Here is a 19462-nt window from a genome sequence, read left to right as displayed (position 1 = left end):
CTAAGGGTCTAGCAGTGGATGTCATGGTGGTGATGGTGGTCTCCAAAAAGGAACTCTTCGAAGACCGTTCAACTGTCCATACTCCAAACCGAGAGTCTCGGATGATGGACAAATTCGGGAAGTGGGTCTAAGCTTCATCGACCTTTGCTGTTCAATCCTTGAACTTCTTGGCATACTTTACTAGACTCCAAAGGCATCTGATAACTGAGCTTTCAGACACCCTTGCAAGAGCAGTGTATGACAAGACTCCTCTCAGTTTGCCACCGTGGAGTCCATCTCAAATTTGTCTGTGTGGCTTATTGCACATACAGCCAAATGGACGTCTAGAGCAGTGGGTACAGCCATTGTCATTAGGCTCCATGCCTGGCTGCTCTTGTGTGATTTTATGGACCCCTTCAAGTCTTCCTTTGTCAACGCTCCTGTTGATGCTACCTTATTGTTTGGCCCAAAAGTTAGATACGCATTAGCAAGGTGTGACACGGATGGGAAGAGCCTTTCTGCTGTGCATGTGCATTTTTCCACTCCACAACGACCGTACTCCAGGAATCAAAGGAGTGGAAAATGTGGTTCAAGAAGACCCAAGGGCCTTTTCGGGACACACGTGGCGAGTATCCCCACCCGGGCAGAGGGGGGGAGCTCTTCTGGAATACACCCCCCCCCCATAGCAGAGGAGGTTCGTATAACCAGGGTTCCAAAGATTCCTTTTCCGGACAACCCTACCAGCGCTCCTGAATGGAGGCCTGATTGGTTACCTCTGGAAGCAGTCTGGGGAAGATTTTCTTTGCACCACTCAGCCTGGCTCAAAACAACATCAGATTTCTGGGTGCAGACAATAATTACCAGATGTTATCGAATTCCCTTCACTCTTTTCCCCAAACCCCAAAAGCGAATCCCGATGTTCCACCCAGTCAGAGGGATCTAGCAGCACTAGAAGTTCAAAAGCTGCTTCAAAAAAAGTCATCCAACCAGTCCAACCAGACCAGATAGGATCCAGAGTCTACTCACGATTCTTTTTAGTGCCAAAAAAGACAGGGAACTGGAGACCAATCTTGGATCTCGGTGTATTGAAAAATTTGTACAACAGACAGAATTCCGGATGGTCACAGTTCAGTCTATCCTTCCTTTTCTAGAGAAGGGCAATTGGATGTGTTCTATAGAGCCTCAGGATGCGTATTACCACATAAAGATGGATGAGCACTCCAGAAGATATCAGTGCTTCTGTCTGGGAGCCAGTCAATACCAATTTTGAGCACTGCCCTTTGGTCTCACCACAGCCTACAGGATGTTCACCAAATGCAAGGCAATTGCACCAGCTCACTTAAGGCTACAGGGATTCCACATGTTTCTATATCTAGACAACTGGCTCCTCACTGCCCCCACCAGGCATCTGCTGCTTTGCGCCATAGACTGTGTTGTATGCCTTGCCAGTTTCTTAGGCATATCTGTCAACAAAGAAAAATCACAACTATCTCCCACACAGGACCTGGAATTCATCGGAGCAAAAGTAAATACGAAGACCTGCATGGCCTCCCTTCCTCATCACAGGTTGTTGAAGTTGACATTGCAACTTTGAGTGATTCTTTCTCAAGACAAAGTCCCTGCTTGTCTGGTGGTACAACTTCTCAGATCCATGGCAGCAGCAATAACATTAGTCCCCCTAGCGAGGTATCGCATGAGGCTGCTTCAATGGCTCCAAGCATCACAGTGGTCACTTCCATCTCCTCCCATGTCTCATCCAGTCTTAATAACAAATCACTGCAAGAAAGATTTATCTTGGTGGATGAAGCCAGAAGAGGATTTATGAAGTCGTCCCTTCTCCCCCTCTTAGCCCAAGGCCGTAGTGACCACGGACACTTCCCTGATAGGGTGTGTGGGGGGGGCATTTTCAGGGAAAGACTGTCCAAGGCGCTTGGTCTCCATAGGAGGCCAATCTGTCCTAGAACTGAGGGCAGTGCTTTTAGCATTGCAAGCATTCCAGTCTACCCTTCCATCTGGGACAATTGCTGTTCAGTCAGACAACATGGAAGTAGTCTGGTACATCAACAAATGGGGGGAACCAGATCCTACCCACTATGTTGGGAAGCCCTAAGTGTGTGGCAATGGGCAATCGCCTCCAACCGCTTTCTAATAGTGACGCATATTCTGGGGAATTCCAACATGATTGTGGACAAGCTAAGTAGGTGTATCCTTCTACCTCATGAGTGGTCATTCAATCCCAACATAGTGACGAAAAGTTTTCATCAATGGGGTCAGCCTTGCTGCGACCTGTTCACCTCTTCCATAAACCAAAAATACAGCAGCTACTTTGCCCTAGTGCCCCCTCACAGGGAATCCCCGAGAGATGCACTTCTTCACAATTGGCCCCTGGGACTTCTGTATGCCTTTCCACCAATTCCACTAATTCCCCAGTTTTTAAGGAAAGCCCAACAGTTGAGAAGCAAAGTGATTCTCATTGCACCTTGCTGGCCCCATCAAGTCTGGTTTCCCTTTCTTTGGCCTCATCTGGTTCACCTCCCATAGATTCTGGATCCAACTCTGGATCTGTTGTCTCACCCTCAAGGCTTGGTGCATCCCAACCTCCAACATCTCAAGCTGACAGCTTGGTTTCTCCACTTCCAGTGATTGCCAGGCAGAACAATTTATCCTCCCCAGTGTAAAAGATACTTCTGGCTTCTCATAAATCATCCACCAGAAAAGTTTACCATGACAAATGGAAAAGATTCTCTATTTGGTCAGATGCAAGCAATTTTGATCCTTTCTCTGCTCCATTGGATAAGGTCCTGTAATACTTAGCTACCTTATTTCAACTGGGAGCTTCAAACTCTACCATTAGAGTTCATTTAGCTGCCGTCTTGAATTTTCATAATGGTTCCGACGATCCCTCTTTAATGTCCCACCTTCTTTGCAAAAGTCTTCTTAAATGTGCCCATTTGAAGTCACCTTTTTAAAGATCCAATAGCACTTTGGGATGTGACCTTAGTCTTGCAATGCCTAGTTCATCAACCCTTTGAGCCAGCAGCCACTTGTGACCTCAAGTTTTTATCTTGGAAGACCCTATTCCTAGTAGCTATCACATCTGCTGGGAGAATTTCAGAGTTACAGGCTTTGTGCATGAATCATCCCTACATCATCTTCCACAGAGAAAGAGAGTATCACTCAGAACCAATCCCTCCTTCTTTTCTAAAGTGGTATCAGAGTCCAATATTAACCAGACTATAGACTTACCAGTTTTCATTCCAAATTTTTCAAACAAAGGAGAGTACTGCCTGCATATGTTGGACATCCACAGGCAGTTACATTTCTACCTAGACAGAACAAAAGCCTCTAGAAAATCAAATCAACTTTTTCTATCCTTTTCAGCCACCAGATTGAGAAAAACAGTGAGCTCATTCTTCAAGATCTGTTTCCACTTCAGCAGTCTTCCATTCCAGAGCTTCTATGGAAGACATATACGCATCTGCAACTTGGGCTACCCCTCATACCTTTATCACTCATTACAAATTAGACATGTTCTCCAGGGGAAGAGCATCCTTTGGCTATATGGTGCTCATGAGTATCCTTCCTTAGGGCCTCCCAGGATCTAAAGTAGCTGGGGACTTTGTCCCATCAGTCAAGAATGAATGAAGATTGACAACATCAGATAAAGAAGTTATGTTCTTACCATAACGTTCCACCTGTGTTGTTGATCATTCATTCTTGACGTCCTACCCTCCTGCCTCCTCCTTAGAGACTCCTGGAGGTTCGGATCAGGTCCTGTGGTTTTATAGGGTTGTTGCTTAGACAGAACTTCCATTTTTTCTTCATAGTAGGCAAACCCGATCTGAGGTAATGGGAAGAGAGGCAGTATGGGTAGAGCCTTAGCTCGAGAGTTTTTGGCTGGCACGAGCTCTGTGTAATGGCCGAGTTGGTTCTGAGGTCTCGGAACCGAACCCATCAGTCAAGAATGAATGAAGATCAATGACACAGATGGAACGTTATGGTAAAAACATAACTTCTTTTTTATAGCAAAAGGGAAGGTACAACTACCAGGTCCTGTTAAGGCACATTCTACAAGAGCTGTAGCCTCTTCTGCAGTTTTCATTCCAGAGCTTCTATAGATATCAGTGCAGCGGCTACTTGGGCATCCCCACATACCTTTATTACTTGTTACAAGCTAGATCTCATCTCTATGCGACAAGCATCATTTGGCTCAGTGGTGCTTAGGAGTATTCTTTCGTGAGACCCCACCAAGATTTAGGTAGATGGGGACTCCACAGTCAAGGATTAAGTGAAGATTGACATCTTCAGATAAAGAAGTTATGCCTTACCATAATGTTCCATCTGTGCTGTCGATTTTCACTTATCCTTGACATTCTCACCCTCCTTTCCCCCTACCTGTCGGGTTTCTTGGTGGAAATGATCTATCCCAATAAATTGGATTTCCTCTTAAGAATACAGCTATGGTCTCTGATCTGTTATTTCCTGTCTGTCACTGTCTTATGCAAACTTGATCTGAGGTAATCCCGAGAGGAGCATCGTGGGTTAAGCTGAGCTTGAGAGTTTTTGGAAGGCGTGAGCTGGAATATCGGCCGAGTCAGTTCCAAGGTATGGAACCAAACCCACAGTCAAGGATAATTGAAGATCAACAACACAGATGGAACGTTATGGTAAGATATAACTTCTTTGTACTCGCCATAATGGTACATCTGTGTTGTCCATATTCATTCTTTCTCAACTCTTAACCCCCTTCTCTTTGTTCCTGGAGAGACCTATGGGATAATACTTTGGAAACATCTGTTCCTAGTTTGACCTCCAGTTCCATCTCTCTCTCTCTGACCCCTACCTTTTTAAATTCCTTATAAGACCAGCCATGGTTTACTAGTGGCATCAAACTCAATCTGAGGTATATTGGGCTAGTGGGGCATTATGGATAAATTGAAGAGCTCAAGAGTTGCACCAGAAGATGTGGAAAAAGTGGCCGTGTCAGAGCCAATGAAAATTTTCAACATAGATGTGTCATTATGATGAGTACACAACTTTTTTTCGTCAATGACCTTTGCACTCGGGTCACTGAACTGTCTAGCTAATGTCATCAGATTTCAGAAGACCTTCACCAAAGAAATTTCCAGTCATCTTTCTGGAGTTCTGCTTGCAGACATCCAAAAGACGGTGGCCTCCCAGCTATCAACTCTGCAGTCAACCTCTAATCTACCCGTGCATCTCATTTCTAATGCAGCCAATGGTCCAGCAAGAGCAGTAGGCACAAGTCATATGGTAAGGCACCATGCGTGGACGACTTCACACTTTTTGGGCCCAAAGTGAAAGACAGGTTGACTAGGAGCCAACAGGATGTCAAGACATTCTCTGCACTAGGCATTAATGTTTTCATGCCTTAAAGATTCTATTGCAAGAATAAGAGAGCTGGTAAAAAGATGTGGTTTTGTAAGTCATAGAGTTCTTACCAGGATTCTCATGGTGATAGGATATCCATGTGGCAGAGGTGGATGTCACCCTAGAAGCAGAGGTGGACCACATAATCAGGGCTTCCACAGTCCATTTACCAAATGTGGGCCCTATCAGCGTCCCTGAAGGTTAGCCTGACTGCTGCACTCTGGAGGCATTTGGGGGATGCTCATCTCTGCACCACCAAGCCTGGCAAGATTTAACAAAAGAGAAGTGGGTGCAGAATATAATTTCCAGTGGCTATATTCTGTTCCCTTTTCTTGTCTTCCCATAAGGAAGAAAGTGATTCCTGATGTTCTACCCAGTCAGTGAGAATCAGCAGCAGCAGAAATTTCAAAGCTGCTATAAAAGAGTCGTCCAACTGGTCCTCAAAGACCAGTTAGTGTCCAGAGTCTACTCAAAGTTCTTTTTAATTCCTAAGAAAGCAGGGGAACCTCAAATCAGTTTTGGATCTCATCTACCTCAAACAATTTGTAAAACAGACAAAATTTTGGATGGTCACAATTCAGCCCTTATTACCTGTTCTGAGGAAAGACGATTGGATGTGTTCAGTCGATCTCTAGGATGCTTACTGTTATGTGAAAATAGAGAAGCAAGCCAGGAGATTTCTCTGTTTCTGACTGGGAGTCAGTCTCTTCCAGTTCAGAGCCCTGACATTCAGTCTAACCACAGCCCCCAGGGTATTCTCCAAGATAATGTCAGTGGTAGTGGCACACTTGCACACGTTCAGGATCCAAGTCTTCCTCTACCTAGATGATTAGCTCCAACCTGGTACATGCAGGCATCTTCTAGTACACCATCTGGACCTTCTCCCATGCTTAGAGGATCTTAGTGTCACAGTGTATTTTCAAAAGTATCAGTTGCTTCCAGTACAACAGATGGAATTTATTGGATGCCACTGCAGTACAGCTCTGCAGATTGTTGGTTTCCCACAACACAATTTGCTCTTTGAGTCAAATGTCCTTACAGGCATTGCATCATCTCCACCCGCCAGCACGATTAATACTACATCTAATAGGTTTCATGGCTTCCTCAGTTCTATTGACTTTGATTGGTTGTTATGTGAGAATTCTACAGTGGACGCTAGCAGTTCAGTGGTCTGAGAACTTACACCCTCTACACAAGATTCAACTCACAAGAGTTTGCAGACAACACATCGAGTAGTGCATTATTTCCCCTTCAGTAACAGAAGGGTGGCCTTTTCAGACAGACCCAGCAATAGAAGTAGTGACCACGGATGCCCCCCTTTTAGAGTGGAGAGTGGGACATTTTGAAAGAAGAATGATCTGAGGTATATGGTCAAGTTTGGATGTCAGTCTTTACATCAGTGTCTTGGAGATGAGGGCTGTCCACCTAGTGTTGCAGACTCTTCAGGATAACCTCCCCAAATATTTTATCCCTTTATAGACAGACAGCATGGCTACCAGTACAGCTGATCAGTACTAGCAAAAAATTACGATCCCTCATAAAATCCTCCAAGGCCAGCTTCGAGAGAAAAATTGCACAGGACACCAAAGACAATCATAAGGCTTTTTTCAGTTATGTTAGAAACCTGGGATGCAACTCCCAGACTTGTTCTGAGTTGATTCTAAACGACAGAAAATACACTGAACCCACAGACATCGCCAATATCCTGGCAGACAGGTTCAGTGCAAACTTCTCCACCCCCTCCCCCACAAAAGAGCAAATATCTATCCCGGCAGAGGGCTGCCTCCCAAACATCTCAGATGCTCAGGTGAAGGCTGCCCTCTCCAAAGCAAAAAACACTGCTTCCATGGGACCAGATGGCGTCCCAGGTTGCGTCCTACATGAACTACAAGAGGAACTAATCCCTCAAATAAAACAGCTATACAATCTCAGCCTCACTACAGGATATGTGCCCACAGAATGGCGCAGAGAAACAGTGGTCCCACTCCACAAAGGTGGAGCCTCTACGGACCCTGGAAACTATCGCCCCATAAGCCTGACTAGCTTAGTCTGCAAGGCTATGGAGAGGATCATCATGGAGCTCATAAACAAAGACATTGGGGACCTACAGACACTAGATCCTACCCAGTTCGGCTTTGTCAAGGGCAGATCCTGCCTTTTGAACCTGGTTGACTTCTTTGAAACAGTCACCAAAGCCATAGATGAAGGGAAGGTAGTCCACACAGCCTATCTGGACCTTGCAAAGGCATTTGACACAATACCCCACTCGGGCATCATAGATAAGCTATCCAGCTTAAATATAAACCCCTATGTCACAAGATGGGTCGCAAACTGGCTCAAAGACAGAGCCCACAGAGTGAGAGTTGCTGGAGCCATGTCAGACTCGAAACCGGTCACAAGTGGCGTCCCACAGGGTTTTGTCCTGGGACCACTCTTGTTCGGTATATACTTTTCCGAGGTACAGGCAAATGTGGGAGGACTATGGCTCACCAAGTTCGCAGACGACTGCAAACTGGGCCATAATCAACTCTCCAGCTGACACAAACATCCTTCAAAAAGGTCTCACAGAGACAGATAACTGGTGCCAGCGCCATGGTTTAAAGCTAAATGCCAAAAAATGTATAGTCATACCCTTTGGCAAAAACAATGTGCCCACAAATTACCACATAGGCGGAAACCCATTAAGTACAGAGAAAGTTATTAGGGACCTGGGGACCCAAGTTGATAGCAATCTCTCCTTTGAAAACCACATTGCCAAAGTGGTTAGAAAGACCTTCTACATAGCCCACCTCATCACGAAGGGTTTCACATCTAGATCAAGAGAGGTAATCGTGCCTTTATTCATCCCTCATCAGGCCCATCATAGAATACAATGCCCCTTTTGGGATGTACCTTACCCGACACCTGCAGCAATTAGAAAGACCCCAAAAGTATCTCACCAAGAGGATCAAGGGTCTCAAACAGATGCCATATACTGCTCGGTTAAAAACTCCAGCTCTACTCAGTTGCATACCGCCTACTGAGGCGATCTATGCCTGACATACAAAGCTATGTCAAATCCAGAATTAATGGACATGCTCCACCTCAGTAAATCTAAATCCCTTAGAGCCACACGCTCGAGGGACTTGAACCTCAGCACAGAAATAAATAGAACTTGCTGGAGGGACAGGTTCATAACCCAGAGGCTCCCTTCGCTCTGGAATAGAATTCCAGTTCATGTGAGGCAGAGCACCTCACTGAATCTCTTCAAGAAGAATCTCGATAAGTGGATGGGGGATCGTAGGTTTGTCCCAGGGATTACTCCTGTGTCACTATTAGACAGAGGCACAGTAAACTAAACCTTAAAAAAGGGCACAGTATACTCAAATCAAGGGGTGGCGTAAGCCATACAGAATCGGGCTAGGCTTATAATTGCCCCAGGGCAGATAGCCTAGTATGAACCTATGAACCTATTTGTTACTTCAACAGATGACAGACTCATTCTTACCCCTCGTGTCAAGAAACCATAAGGATTTGGCAGTGGACAATGTATTCTCACCATTGTCTGATAGCAGTGGACATTCAGAGGTGTTCCAGTGCTCTAGCTAACAAGTTGAGCAAGGACTATCTTAACTCCTCACTAGGCATCCCTCAGTCCAGTTGTGGCAACTTTGATTTTCAGCATTTGGGGCCAACTAGTGCTGTGACCTTTTTGCTTCCTATCTCAGCCACAAGTTCAGTGGCTGAACTTGCCCTAATCCCTTCACAAGGACAATCACCAGGCTTCCCATTATGGCCGTCGACATCATATCAACTTCCCAGAAACCTGCTACAAAAGAAGTTTGCTGTAGCTAAGCTAAAGGCTTGGATCCTTTCTGTGCTCCCCCTCTTGTTTATTCTGCATTTTTCCTTCTGGATGTGCATGGCCTCCTTTGTCCTGTGGCGGGTATACTGTTCTGGGGCTATTCAGTTCTAGGTAGTTGTGTCCATATGTCCCTTTTATGCCCAGTGTCCTGTGTGGAGAGCATAAATGTGATGCACAGAGCAAACAAGATCTCTCTTAGGCTCTTTTGTACTGGCTGAGAGTCGGGCTGCCCACGGTGGGACATCTCTTCTTTAATGAGTACTGCAACGGTGAAAAGAAGGACATCTGCTGTTAATGGTAAGATTTTACACAACTGTACTTACTTAACGTGGAATACTGTTTTGCTTATAGCTCTGACATCTGCAAACTCTCATAGTGGCATGACCCTACCTGAGTTTCCATGTGGATAGGATTGTGTAACACACTTATCCTTTTTTCAGGCCAAAAATTATTTCATTTTTCACTTTCTTTAATTTTGTCTCTGTTCTGTCAGGAATCTAAGTGTAAGGGATAGATGCCAAGTTCCCCATATCTGGACTAGATTTGAAACACCACTGCCTTGAGCTTCTACTCGTGCGGGTCTGCTCAGTCTGTATGGCACAGTGTTGTGCTCTGACAGGATGTGCATAGGCAACCTATTTCCTACCTTGACAGTACAGATCCCTTTAAGAAGGTTGTGTGTCTCTTATTTCATTTTCTGGGGCAAAGAAAGGTCAACCTGCCTCTAAGCAATTCATTGCACATGGGCTGATCTCTGCTGTTATTTTTTGTTGCACCCACCAATGATGAGGTGAATCCAGACAAGGTAAGGCCACTTTTCACCAGAGCCTTTTCCTTATTAGTGGTATTTTGGAAAAGAGTGGACTCGAGAAGTATTTTAGAGGCAGCAACTGGGTCCTCCATCCTTATCTTCAAAAAGCACCACAAACTGGATGATTTTCTAGATCCAGTGCAGAATTCATGAGGACCATTCTCCAGGTGCTCCTGTACTCTTATCCTTCCTCCTACCAGGTTGGCTAAGCTTTTGGAATCTACCCATATGCCAGTAAGGCATTGTGTTTGTTGAACTTGATATAGTTGCATAAGTTCCATGTACCTGTAACAGTAGATGTTAGCAGAATACACTGCTTTAATTGCACTACCCACCCACCATCCCCCTTTTTGTTGGGTATGCATAGTTGGTTGTAGGAGGTGCTTTTCAGTTTGGTTCAGCAATCTTTTTTAGTTTGTGTGTGTGTGTGTGGTGTTTGGTATGGAATAGTATGTGTTTGCAGTGCTTGTGATGTTCATCGTGCATACAGCTGCAGTCATAACAGATGGGTTATCCTGCCGTCAGGCGGTCCCTCGGTCGGCCGAATTCCAAAGTTTAGGTCCGGCGTTGGTTGTCGTCGCTTCTTCCCTGACGTTAGTGCGGCAGGGGTATAAAAGAACCAGCCGACGCCATTTTCTTCAGTCTTTCTTGCCGCGCGGTGCCCGAAGCAGAAGCAGTTCGCAAGTGCCGGTCGGCCAGCTCCTGAGATTTACGAAAATTTTTCAGCCGAAGTCTTCTTGAAAGCTAAGTACCCCATTGGGGAAACTTTTCTTGCCTCAGACCGATGTCAGACAAAGTTAATAATTGCATTTCTTCTGGGAAGCAAATACCGCATAAGGATTTTCATTCCTTCTGCATTCCTTGCTTAGGCCCAGACCACGATGTCTCGGCCTGTCGTTTTTGTGCTAGATTCAACAAATGCACTATTAAGCGTCGGGCGGAGTTCGCCCAGCACTATTTTGGTAAAAAATTTAATTACATTATGTCGTCGGATACTCCGACTCCAGTTTTGAGTAAAAGACGCAAAGATAAGGACCGGCATACGAGGTCCGCGACTTCTACCGACACCACGCTAAAGCCAGCTACAGGTGCTCCGGTTCTCAGCGAGGCACCTACGCAGCCCCTGAGTACCCATGACGCATCTTTAGCGGTGTCTTCTGTGCCTGAGGTCGCAGGCTCCTTGGCCCCCACTCCAACTACAGATACCGCCACTCTTGGCGGGGAAACTCAGAATTTAGACAGACCTGCCACCTCTCAAGGTGTCTTCAGGCCTTCCTCTTTCTCCATTAAGGCTTTCACAAAATCTAAAGCAGCCATGAAAACTAAAAGACAAGCTCCACAGAGCCCCTCTCAAGGCCCCATACCTAAAAAACAGATGCTCAAAATGGCAGAGGATTTGATTACTCTTATCAGGGGTTCTCAACCACCCTCGGACAAAAGGCCCAGACTGGAGGAAGACTACCCTTCCTCAGACCAAGCCTCTATTACCTCAGAACAATCTGAGGACCAGGAATTTTCATATTCCCCGTTTGAAGATTCTGATGCTGAGGAGTCCATTCCCTCGGTCTCCCCCCCTGAGGACTATTCTTTTAGGGAAACCTTACATACCTTGAGGGAACACTTTCACTGGGAAGGCCAAGATTACTCAGATTCCAAGAAAAGGCTCAGGGATTTTCTCTTGCTTCCTCAGCACAGACCTCTGGCTATCCCTCCTGTTTTGGATATATTAGATGATGTGTACACAGAAGCCAGCCTCAACCCAGATTCTTTACCTCCAGCTCCTGTTAAACCTGACAGGTATTACTGGGTTCCTGATTCACACCAATTCCTATACAAAAGCCATGCTGCTGACCCAGAAACTATTTCACAGGGTCCCAAGGAAATTAAGGCCTCTACTGCCAAAAATCCATTACCTTCAGAGAGGGATTCCAGAGCTTTAGAAAGGTGGGGGGAAAAGGTATACACCTCGGTCACTTTAACCATGAGAGCATTAAACTGTCAGTTCCATATGTTAAAGTATCAACAGTTTTTGTTATCTTAGTTGAAAAGCAAAATGACACAACCTGAACAACCAGATTTAAAGGAGTTACAGGATTTGTTGCATAGTGCAGAGCAAGTGGGTAAACATACCTTGCAATGTGGTTTTGATGCTTTAGAGGCCTCATGTAGTGCTGCTGTAACAGGGTCTGTCATACGTAGACATGCTTGGCTCAAAGAGCAAACCTTACCAGATCATGTCAAGGCTAAATTACTAGATCCACCTCTTCAAAAAGATGTATTGTTTGGTGTTAAAGCTGAGGAGGTCCTAAAGAAAATGGAGGAAAAGGCAAGATCAATGCAAACAGTGAAAGATTTCCTACAGGTACAGCCTCCACGTTTCAGCAGAAACTGGCCTTCAAAAAATTGGTCCTTTCCAGCCACGGACAGACCTCAAAGAGGTAGATACAGGTGCCCGAGGGGTAGAGGGCAATCTCAAGGATCATTTAGAGCCAGACAATGGCAAGCACCTGCACCAAGAGGTGGAGAAGATAGATCACAGCCATTCAGAAAGCAGACACAATGACTTTCCCCTTTGCATGCCAAGCAAAGCTTTGATGGCAGCACCTTTAGGCGGAAAACTGGCATTATTTTCAAAAAATTGGCATATTGTCACAAAAGACAAATGGATCCTGGACATTATAGACAGAGGCTACAGATTCCACTTTCACACCCTTCCAAAAATGAGAGGCATGCCAAACCTGCCACAAAATCAAAGGGGAGAGGCACAAAAACAAATTTCAGCTCTCATGGACATGAAAGCTATTCAAGAGGTACCTGCAAAAGAACAAGGTCAAGGTTTTTATTCCAGACTATTCCTGGTACCAAGGAGGGACAAAGATTGGAGACCTATTTTGGACCCATCCATCCTAAACACATATTTACTCGTACCAAAATTCAAGATGCTCACATTACAGCAGCTTCTTCCCATGCTGGGCAAGGAGTCTTGGCTGGTAACATTGGACCTCAAGGAGGCATACCTGCATGTCCCTATCAGACAAGATTGCAGAAGATACCTCAGATTTCTTGCAGGTTCAACCCATTATCAATTCTCTGCATTGCCCTTTGGCTTATCTATTACGCACAGAGTGTTTACGAAATGCCTGGCATCAGTAATTGCCTTCTGCAGACTTCAAGGGATACAAATATACCCATATCTGGACGACTGCCTGATCCAAGCGGACAGCAAGCACATACTTCTGAGACACCTGGCCTTTGTAATAACATTGTTGAACTTTCTGGGATACACAGTCAACAAAAAGAAATCAAAACTAATACCCTCTCAAGCAATAATTGTCCTGGGTGCCAGCTTGAATACAAACACCCAGATGGCCTACCTCACGCCAGAGAAGCAAGGGCAACTATCTCAATACTTCAGAAAAATGGCAACCTTCACCAGGCTGACTGCAAGAAAAGTCCTGCAGGCTCTGGGATTCATGGCATCTTGCATCCTACTGATCCCATGTGCAAAGCTGCATATGAGGAAACTTCAATGGTACCTAAAAAACTTATGGTCTCAACACAGCCACAGTTTGGAAACAATTATACCACTCATTCCATGTCTTCAAAAGGAATTTCTGTGGTGGGCTCAAGCATGCCAAAGAAACATAGGTCTCCCCTTCTGCATGTCTTAAGCAAATCAAATCATCACAACAGACTCCTCGGACTACGCCTGGGGGGCGCACATGACAGATCAGTGCATTCAGGGCAAATGGTCCCAAAAAGAGAAGCACCTACTCATCAATCAAAAGGAAATGCTAGCAGTACAAAATGCTGTTATGGCCTTCAAAGACCTCCTGCATCCAGGCCAGCTATTGATAAGGACAGACAACACCACAGTGATGTGGTACATAAACAAACAGGGAGGAACTCATTCATACCCCCTGTGCAGACTAGCCATGTCCCTTTGGAACACGGCTCTGGAATTGCAAATCCAGCTTCAAGCACAATTCCTGCCAGGAAAGTAAAACACGCTGGCAGACAACCTAAGCAGAAATATGACAGATCAACATGAGTGGAAGTTGCATCCTCAAGTTTTCGCAAAGATAATTCAGGCATGGGGACGGCCAGACATAGACCTCTTTGCAACCCACAAAAATTACCAACTGAAAAAATTTTGCTCAAGGACCTATCATCCACAGTCCTGGAAAGTGGACGCACTTTCTTTCAATTGGACAACAATGACAGTCTATGCCTTTCCACCTCTTCCTCTGCTGCCCAAAGTTCTATTAAAAGCCAGAGCAGAGAGGCCAAAGATGGTTCTTATTGCTCCAGACTGGCCAAGGCAACACTGGTGTCCACTCCTGAAGAGCCTGACGCATTCCCCTCCATGGATCCTGCCTCTTGTGACTCTTCTGTTGACCCAACACAACTTCAAAACTCTTCACAGTCAGCTAAAAACCCTCAATCTAGCCGCATGGAGGATTCCTTGATTTCCCAACAGACCCTCCTCTCCAAGGAGGTGCAGGATGTCATCTTGGAGGCCAGAAGACCTTCAACTAGAAAAGCCTACTCCGCCAAATGGAAACGGTTTTGTGCCTGGAATCAGAAAAAGGGCCAGAATCCTTGGGTTCTAAATTTACCTCAAATATTACAGTACCTAGCTGAGATGTTAAACAGTGGACTTTCCTTCTCCTCCATCAAGATCCATGCTTCAGCCATTTCTGCACAATACAACACCGATCCTCCTTTATTCTCTCATCCTCTTTTAAGAGAGTTCCTCAGAGGGGCTAAGAATATAAAACCCCCAAGGAAACCACCAGTACCTGCTTGGGACCTCAACTTCATTTTAGAAAAACTGACTCTACCTCCATTTGAGCCAGCTGCCTCAACAGAACTACAATATTTGTCATGGAAAACAGCCTTTCTTCTGGCTATCACCTCAGCACGCAGGGTTTCGGAACTACAAGCCCTCATGGTGGTGCAACCTTTCATCATTTTCCATCAGGACAGAGTTTCCTTACGAACCAACCCTTCCTTTATGCCAAAGGTAGTATCCAGTGTAGCCTTGAATCAGACTATACACTTACCTACCTTTTATCCTAACCCACAAAACAAAGGGGAAAGACTTCTACATTCCTTGGACATTCACAGACAGCTTCGTTATTATTTGGACAGGACAAAGCCATTCAGAAAATCAGAGCAACTCTTTGTGTCCTATGCTACAGGTGCTCAAGGAAAGGCTATTTCCAAACAGACAATCTCAAAATGGATAGCCCACTGCATACGCTTTTGTTACTCATTTCATGGAAAACTGTACCTACAAGCATCAGATCTCACTCCACAAGGGCCACAGCTACCTCTGCAGCTTTCCTCAGGGGGGTTCCTACCAAGGATATTTTGGAAGCAGCCACTTGGAGTTCTGTGCACACTTTCTCCAAGCACTATCACCTTCCACTATACTCTAAATCTAGAGCGGGCTTTGCCACAGCAGTCTTGCAGGGCATCCTTGCTCCTCCTAGTTCCACTTAGTGCCTGCCACCCCTTTTTAGCTTTGGGATTCTACCCATCTGTTATGACTGCAGCTGTATGCACGATGAACATAGTACAGTTTTGTACCTACCATAAATGTAGATGTTCGAGTGCTAATACAGCTGCAGTCCAGGTTTCCCTCCCTCCATCCCCTCTTGGGACAGGCCTTATGACAAACACCTCCTCATACAACCTGATTGGGGTATTCTTTATGGTGTATTTGCTTGCAAACTACTGTTTTTTGATTATATTATATTGCATTATTACATGAGTTTATGTTTTGCCTTCCTTCTGGGGGCACCTGACATCTGGGGCAAGAAAAACTGAAGAAAATGGCGTCGGCTGGTTCTTTTATACCCCTGCCGCACTGACATCAGGGAAGAAGTGACGACAACCGATGCCGGACCTAGACTTTGGAATTCGGCCGACCGAGGGACCGCCTGACGGCAGGATAACCCATCTGTTATGACTGCAGCTGTATTAGCACTCGAACATCTACATTTATGGTCGGTACAAAACTGTACTTTTCATTTGCTGTTCCTGTTGGACTGTAGAAAACTGAAATGGACTGGGAGTGCGAGGGCTGTCCTGTTCCTGCCATTTGATTTGTTCTTCACCTTCACAGACAAGCAGTGGAATGAGTTCTGAGCTTTGATTGACTGATAGGGGAGAGTAGCAGGACACTACTGTCCATTCTGCCAGTAAGACAGTTTGTTCTACAGGCATGTCCTGCTCCAGGTATGTGTAACTTACGCAACTATATCTGTGTGTGTGTGTGTGTGTGTGTGTGTGTGTGTGTGTGTGTGTGTGTGTGTCTGTGTGTGTGTGTATATATATATATATATATATATATATGTATATGTATATATATATATATGTGTGTGTGTGTGTTGTATATATAGATATGTATACGTAATTGAGAGAGACAATGTGTGTATGTGTATGTATATGTATAAATATATATATATATATATATATATATATATATATGTGTATATATACCTATATATATATATATATATATATATATATATATATATATATATATATATATGTAAGGTGTATGTATGTATCTGTGTGTATATATATATATATATATTTATATATGTGTGTGTGTGTGTGTGTGTGTGTGTATATATATATATATATATATATATATATATATATATATATGCGTGTGTGTGTGTGTGTATGGTTACTGTCATTAACTCCTCGACTCACAGGCGGTCAAGTACACTTGCACGACTCCCACATTGCAGAAGTTGGATTGTCAAAAGCCATTGCTGACTGTCCATCCTTGCCCCATTCTAGACCCATGGTAATGCTTGTTCTTAGGTCCAGAGCAGTAGGGAGTTTTAAAGGTTTCAGAGTTCAGCATTTGTGTCAGGTATACCAGAATTTGACATTTCAACTTTCGCAAATTGGTTTTGAGCATACGAAGACGGGACCTCCTGTGAGTCAAGTACATGACAGTAAACCTATACATATATATGCACACACACACACACACACACACACACACACACGTGTGTGTGTTGCACATGTGTAGCCCATGCAAATCCTGAAGCTTGAATGACTAATGAAAACCATAAATGGTTGTTTTTTTATCCGTACCAAAATAAAGTATATAATTTGTCTTCTTAATTTCTTTTATTGTTTGGGAAGAATACACTTACAATTAAAAAAGACCTAGATAATGAATGAAGTTGGCATTTGGGAGTTAGGTGTGGCAGGAGCTTCCCCAAGTACTTCATACATTTTTGCATATTTAAAAGTGAAAAAGCATAGTTCTGAGTTGTGCCTGAAAGGAGTCCATGGGTCAGTCAGCTCAGTTAACAAAACAAATCAATAAGTAAAAATGACAAGTTTTCTTTTTTTTTTTTAAGGCAAGTAACACAGTTGAATGCAAAGTATTAGCATTGTTTTCTTTATGAATAAGTGTTTGAAATTGTGCTATTTGTGGTATCATTATATTCTGAAGTTGCCAGTCATCATTTACTGTCGTCTGTTTTGTTCCTAGGGTGTTGAGTTTTTTGATGAAAAATTGAACTCCCTATGTATGGCTTGGCTGGTAGATCATGGTAAGTATGCTTATAATGCAAGATGATGTCCTGCCTTAGATCACTGTTGCAGTATTGCAATACTGTTGTGTTATCTTGCAGAGATAACCTGATGTCCAGCCAGTTTACTAAATCCAAAAAACTTCTAGACTTGTATGGCTGATGTATAACCTAAGCCCATGGGTACACAAGCAGACATAGAAGCGTAAGATACTCAGACTGTCTTGCCACCATGCTGAATGCAGGATCTTGGCTCCTAGCTATCTGATTCCACTTTGTTGTTGACTGCCACAATTGCCTACACGTATTCAGATAAGTACTTGTTTGGGGCACCTTCTTTTTCTACTGATAAGCTTACTAAGCTTCAGCAAGCAGCTAAAGTTTTGCCATATGACAGTTAGTTGGACCATGGACAGGTATGGGAAGAAGGATTGTACTTCTGTCACACACTGGATTTCAGAACTTAAAAATTGCAACACTGAAATGACAAAATGCCGTTTGTCCATTTTAGGAGAATCTTAAGACCATAGCTGACCTTGAAAATTATGAATTTAAGCAGCAAACAACTTCCATGCTTGAGCAAGCTACACAAGTTGCTAGGCATCTAGTTAAGTGCAGCTATTGTGCTACAGAAGCTTCTTCCAGGACTGCTGCTACTAGATCAGTTATTAGAGGATTTTCTTAATGTTGCATACAACTGCAGAGGGTGTAAAGGTCAAGCTTCTGGATTTTCCTCTTCACTGGGACCTTGTTTGGACCCTCTATAGCAGAACTTTTCAAGTCTCTTTAAAAGAATAGTAAAATGATGCAGGAATTTTAAACCGATTTTTCTTGCTTCATTGTCTAGATGTCAAAGAAATTACCTGGCTAATCCCAGTAAGAAACAGCCCAGAAACAGATTTCATGATTAGCCTACCAGATACCCAAATCTGGAAAACCTCATTTTCCAGACAAGTCAGTGTGACTACCTGCTGCCATCTTCCTCCCTCCTTGGTCCAGGAATTCCCTTGTCAAAAAGGGTTAAACTTGTCCTTTCCATCCTGGGAATTCAACACTACAGACAAATGGTGTTATCCATCATTCACCAGGGTTACAAGATATCTTGTAGGAAAATCCCATCTTTGAGATATTCCTCTTCCTCCTTTCAACCAAATACACCTGCTTTCTCCTCTCTTGTAGGTCCTCTTTGATCAGGGCATCATAGAACCAGTGCCACACCAGCATCAACGAAGAGCTTTTTATTCAAGACTCTGTCTGGTCCCCATGAAAAGGGTACTTATAATCCTTTTCTGCATTTTGCCTTTCTGCAGCTGCCATCTTTCAAGATGATATCACTGCAAATTCTTCTTCCTGTTTTCCTTCCTCTGGCCTTTCTAGTCTACTTATACCTGAAGAATGCACTCCTACATACACTCATTCACCCCACCTACACAAAATTCCTCAGGTTCTCTGCCTTTTCATCACACTTTCAGTTCTTTGCTTTACTCTTTGGTTTATCTGTGTTTTCCATGGTCTTCACAAAGTTCCTTGCCCCAGCATTGCTTTTTGCAGACACCGTTCTTATCCAAGCTACCTCTCAGGACACCCTACACCAGAACCTCATTTTCACAATTTCACTCCTGGAGAGGCTAGGAATTTACTCTCAGTCTCCAAAAATCTTTTCTTATCCCCTTGAAGGATCTGATTTTCATGGGTTGCAGACTGGATATCTGCCCCTCCTAGCAAGAGAAAGTACAGTTCCTCCTCCCTCTTTAGTCTAGTTCTGCTAGGGATACTCTTTGAACCCTTGTATACATGTTACCAGCCATTCCAGTGTTTTCCTTTGCCAAGCAACACATGAGGAAGATCCAGTGGTACCTGAAATCTCCA

General features: G+C 44.1%; 1 protein-coding gene across 1 annotated transcript in view; it reads left to right on the top strand.

Annotated features, from left to right (window-relative positions):
- PPP2R1A (protein phosphatase 2 scaffold subunit Aalpha) overlaps positions 1–19462 on the top strand; it is a 2558186-nt gene that overhangs the window by 1876336 nt on the left and 662388 nt on the right. Inside the window, exon 11 of the mRNA XM_044079364.1 lies at positions 17554–17614. Within this exon, the coding sequence (XP_043935299.1) occupies positions 17554–17614 (61 nt within the window). The remainder of the gene's footprint in view (positions 1–17553; positions 17615–19462) is intronic.

Source organism: Protopterus annectens, chromosome 8.part0 (assembly GCF_019279795.1).
Source record: "Protopterus annectens isolate FY-2018-M chromosome 8.part0, PAN1.0, whole genome shotgun sequence".
Lineage (NCBI taxonomy): Eukaryota > Metazoa > Chordata > Ceratodontiformes > Protopteridae > Protopterus > Protopterus annectens.
Note: the sequence above shows the minus strand (reverse complement) of the source record. Positions and strands in the feature narration are given on the sequence as shown.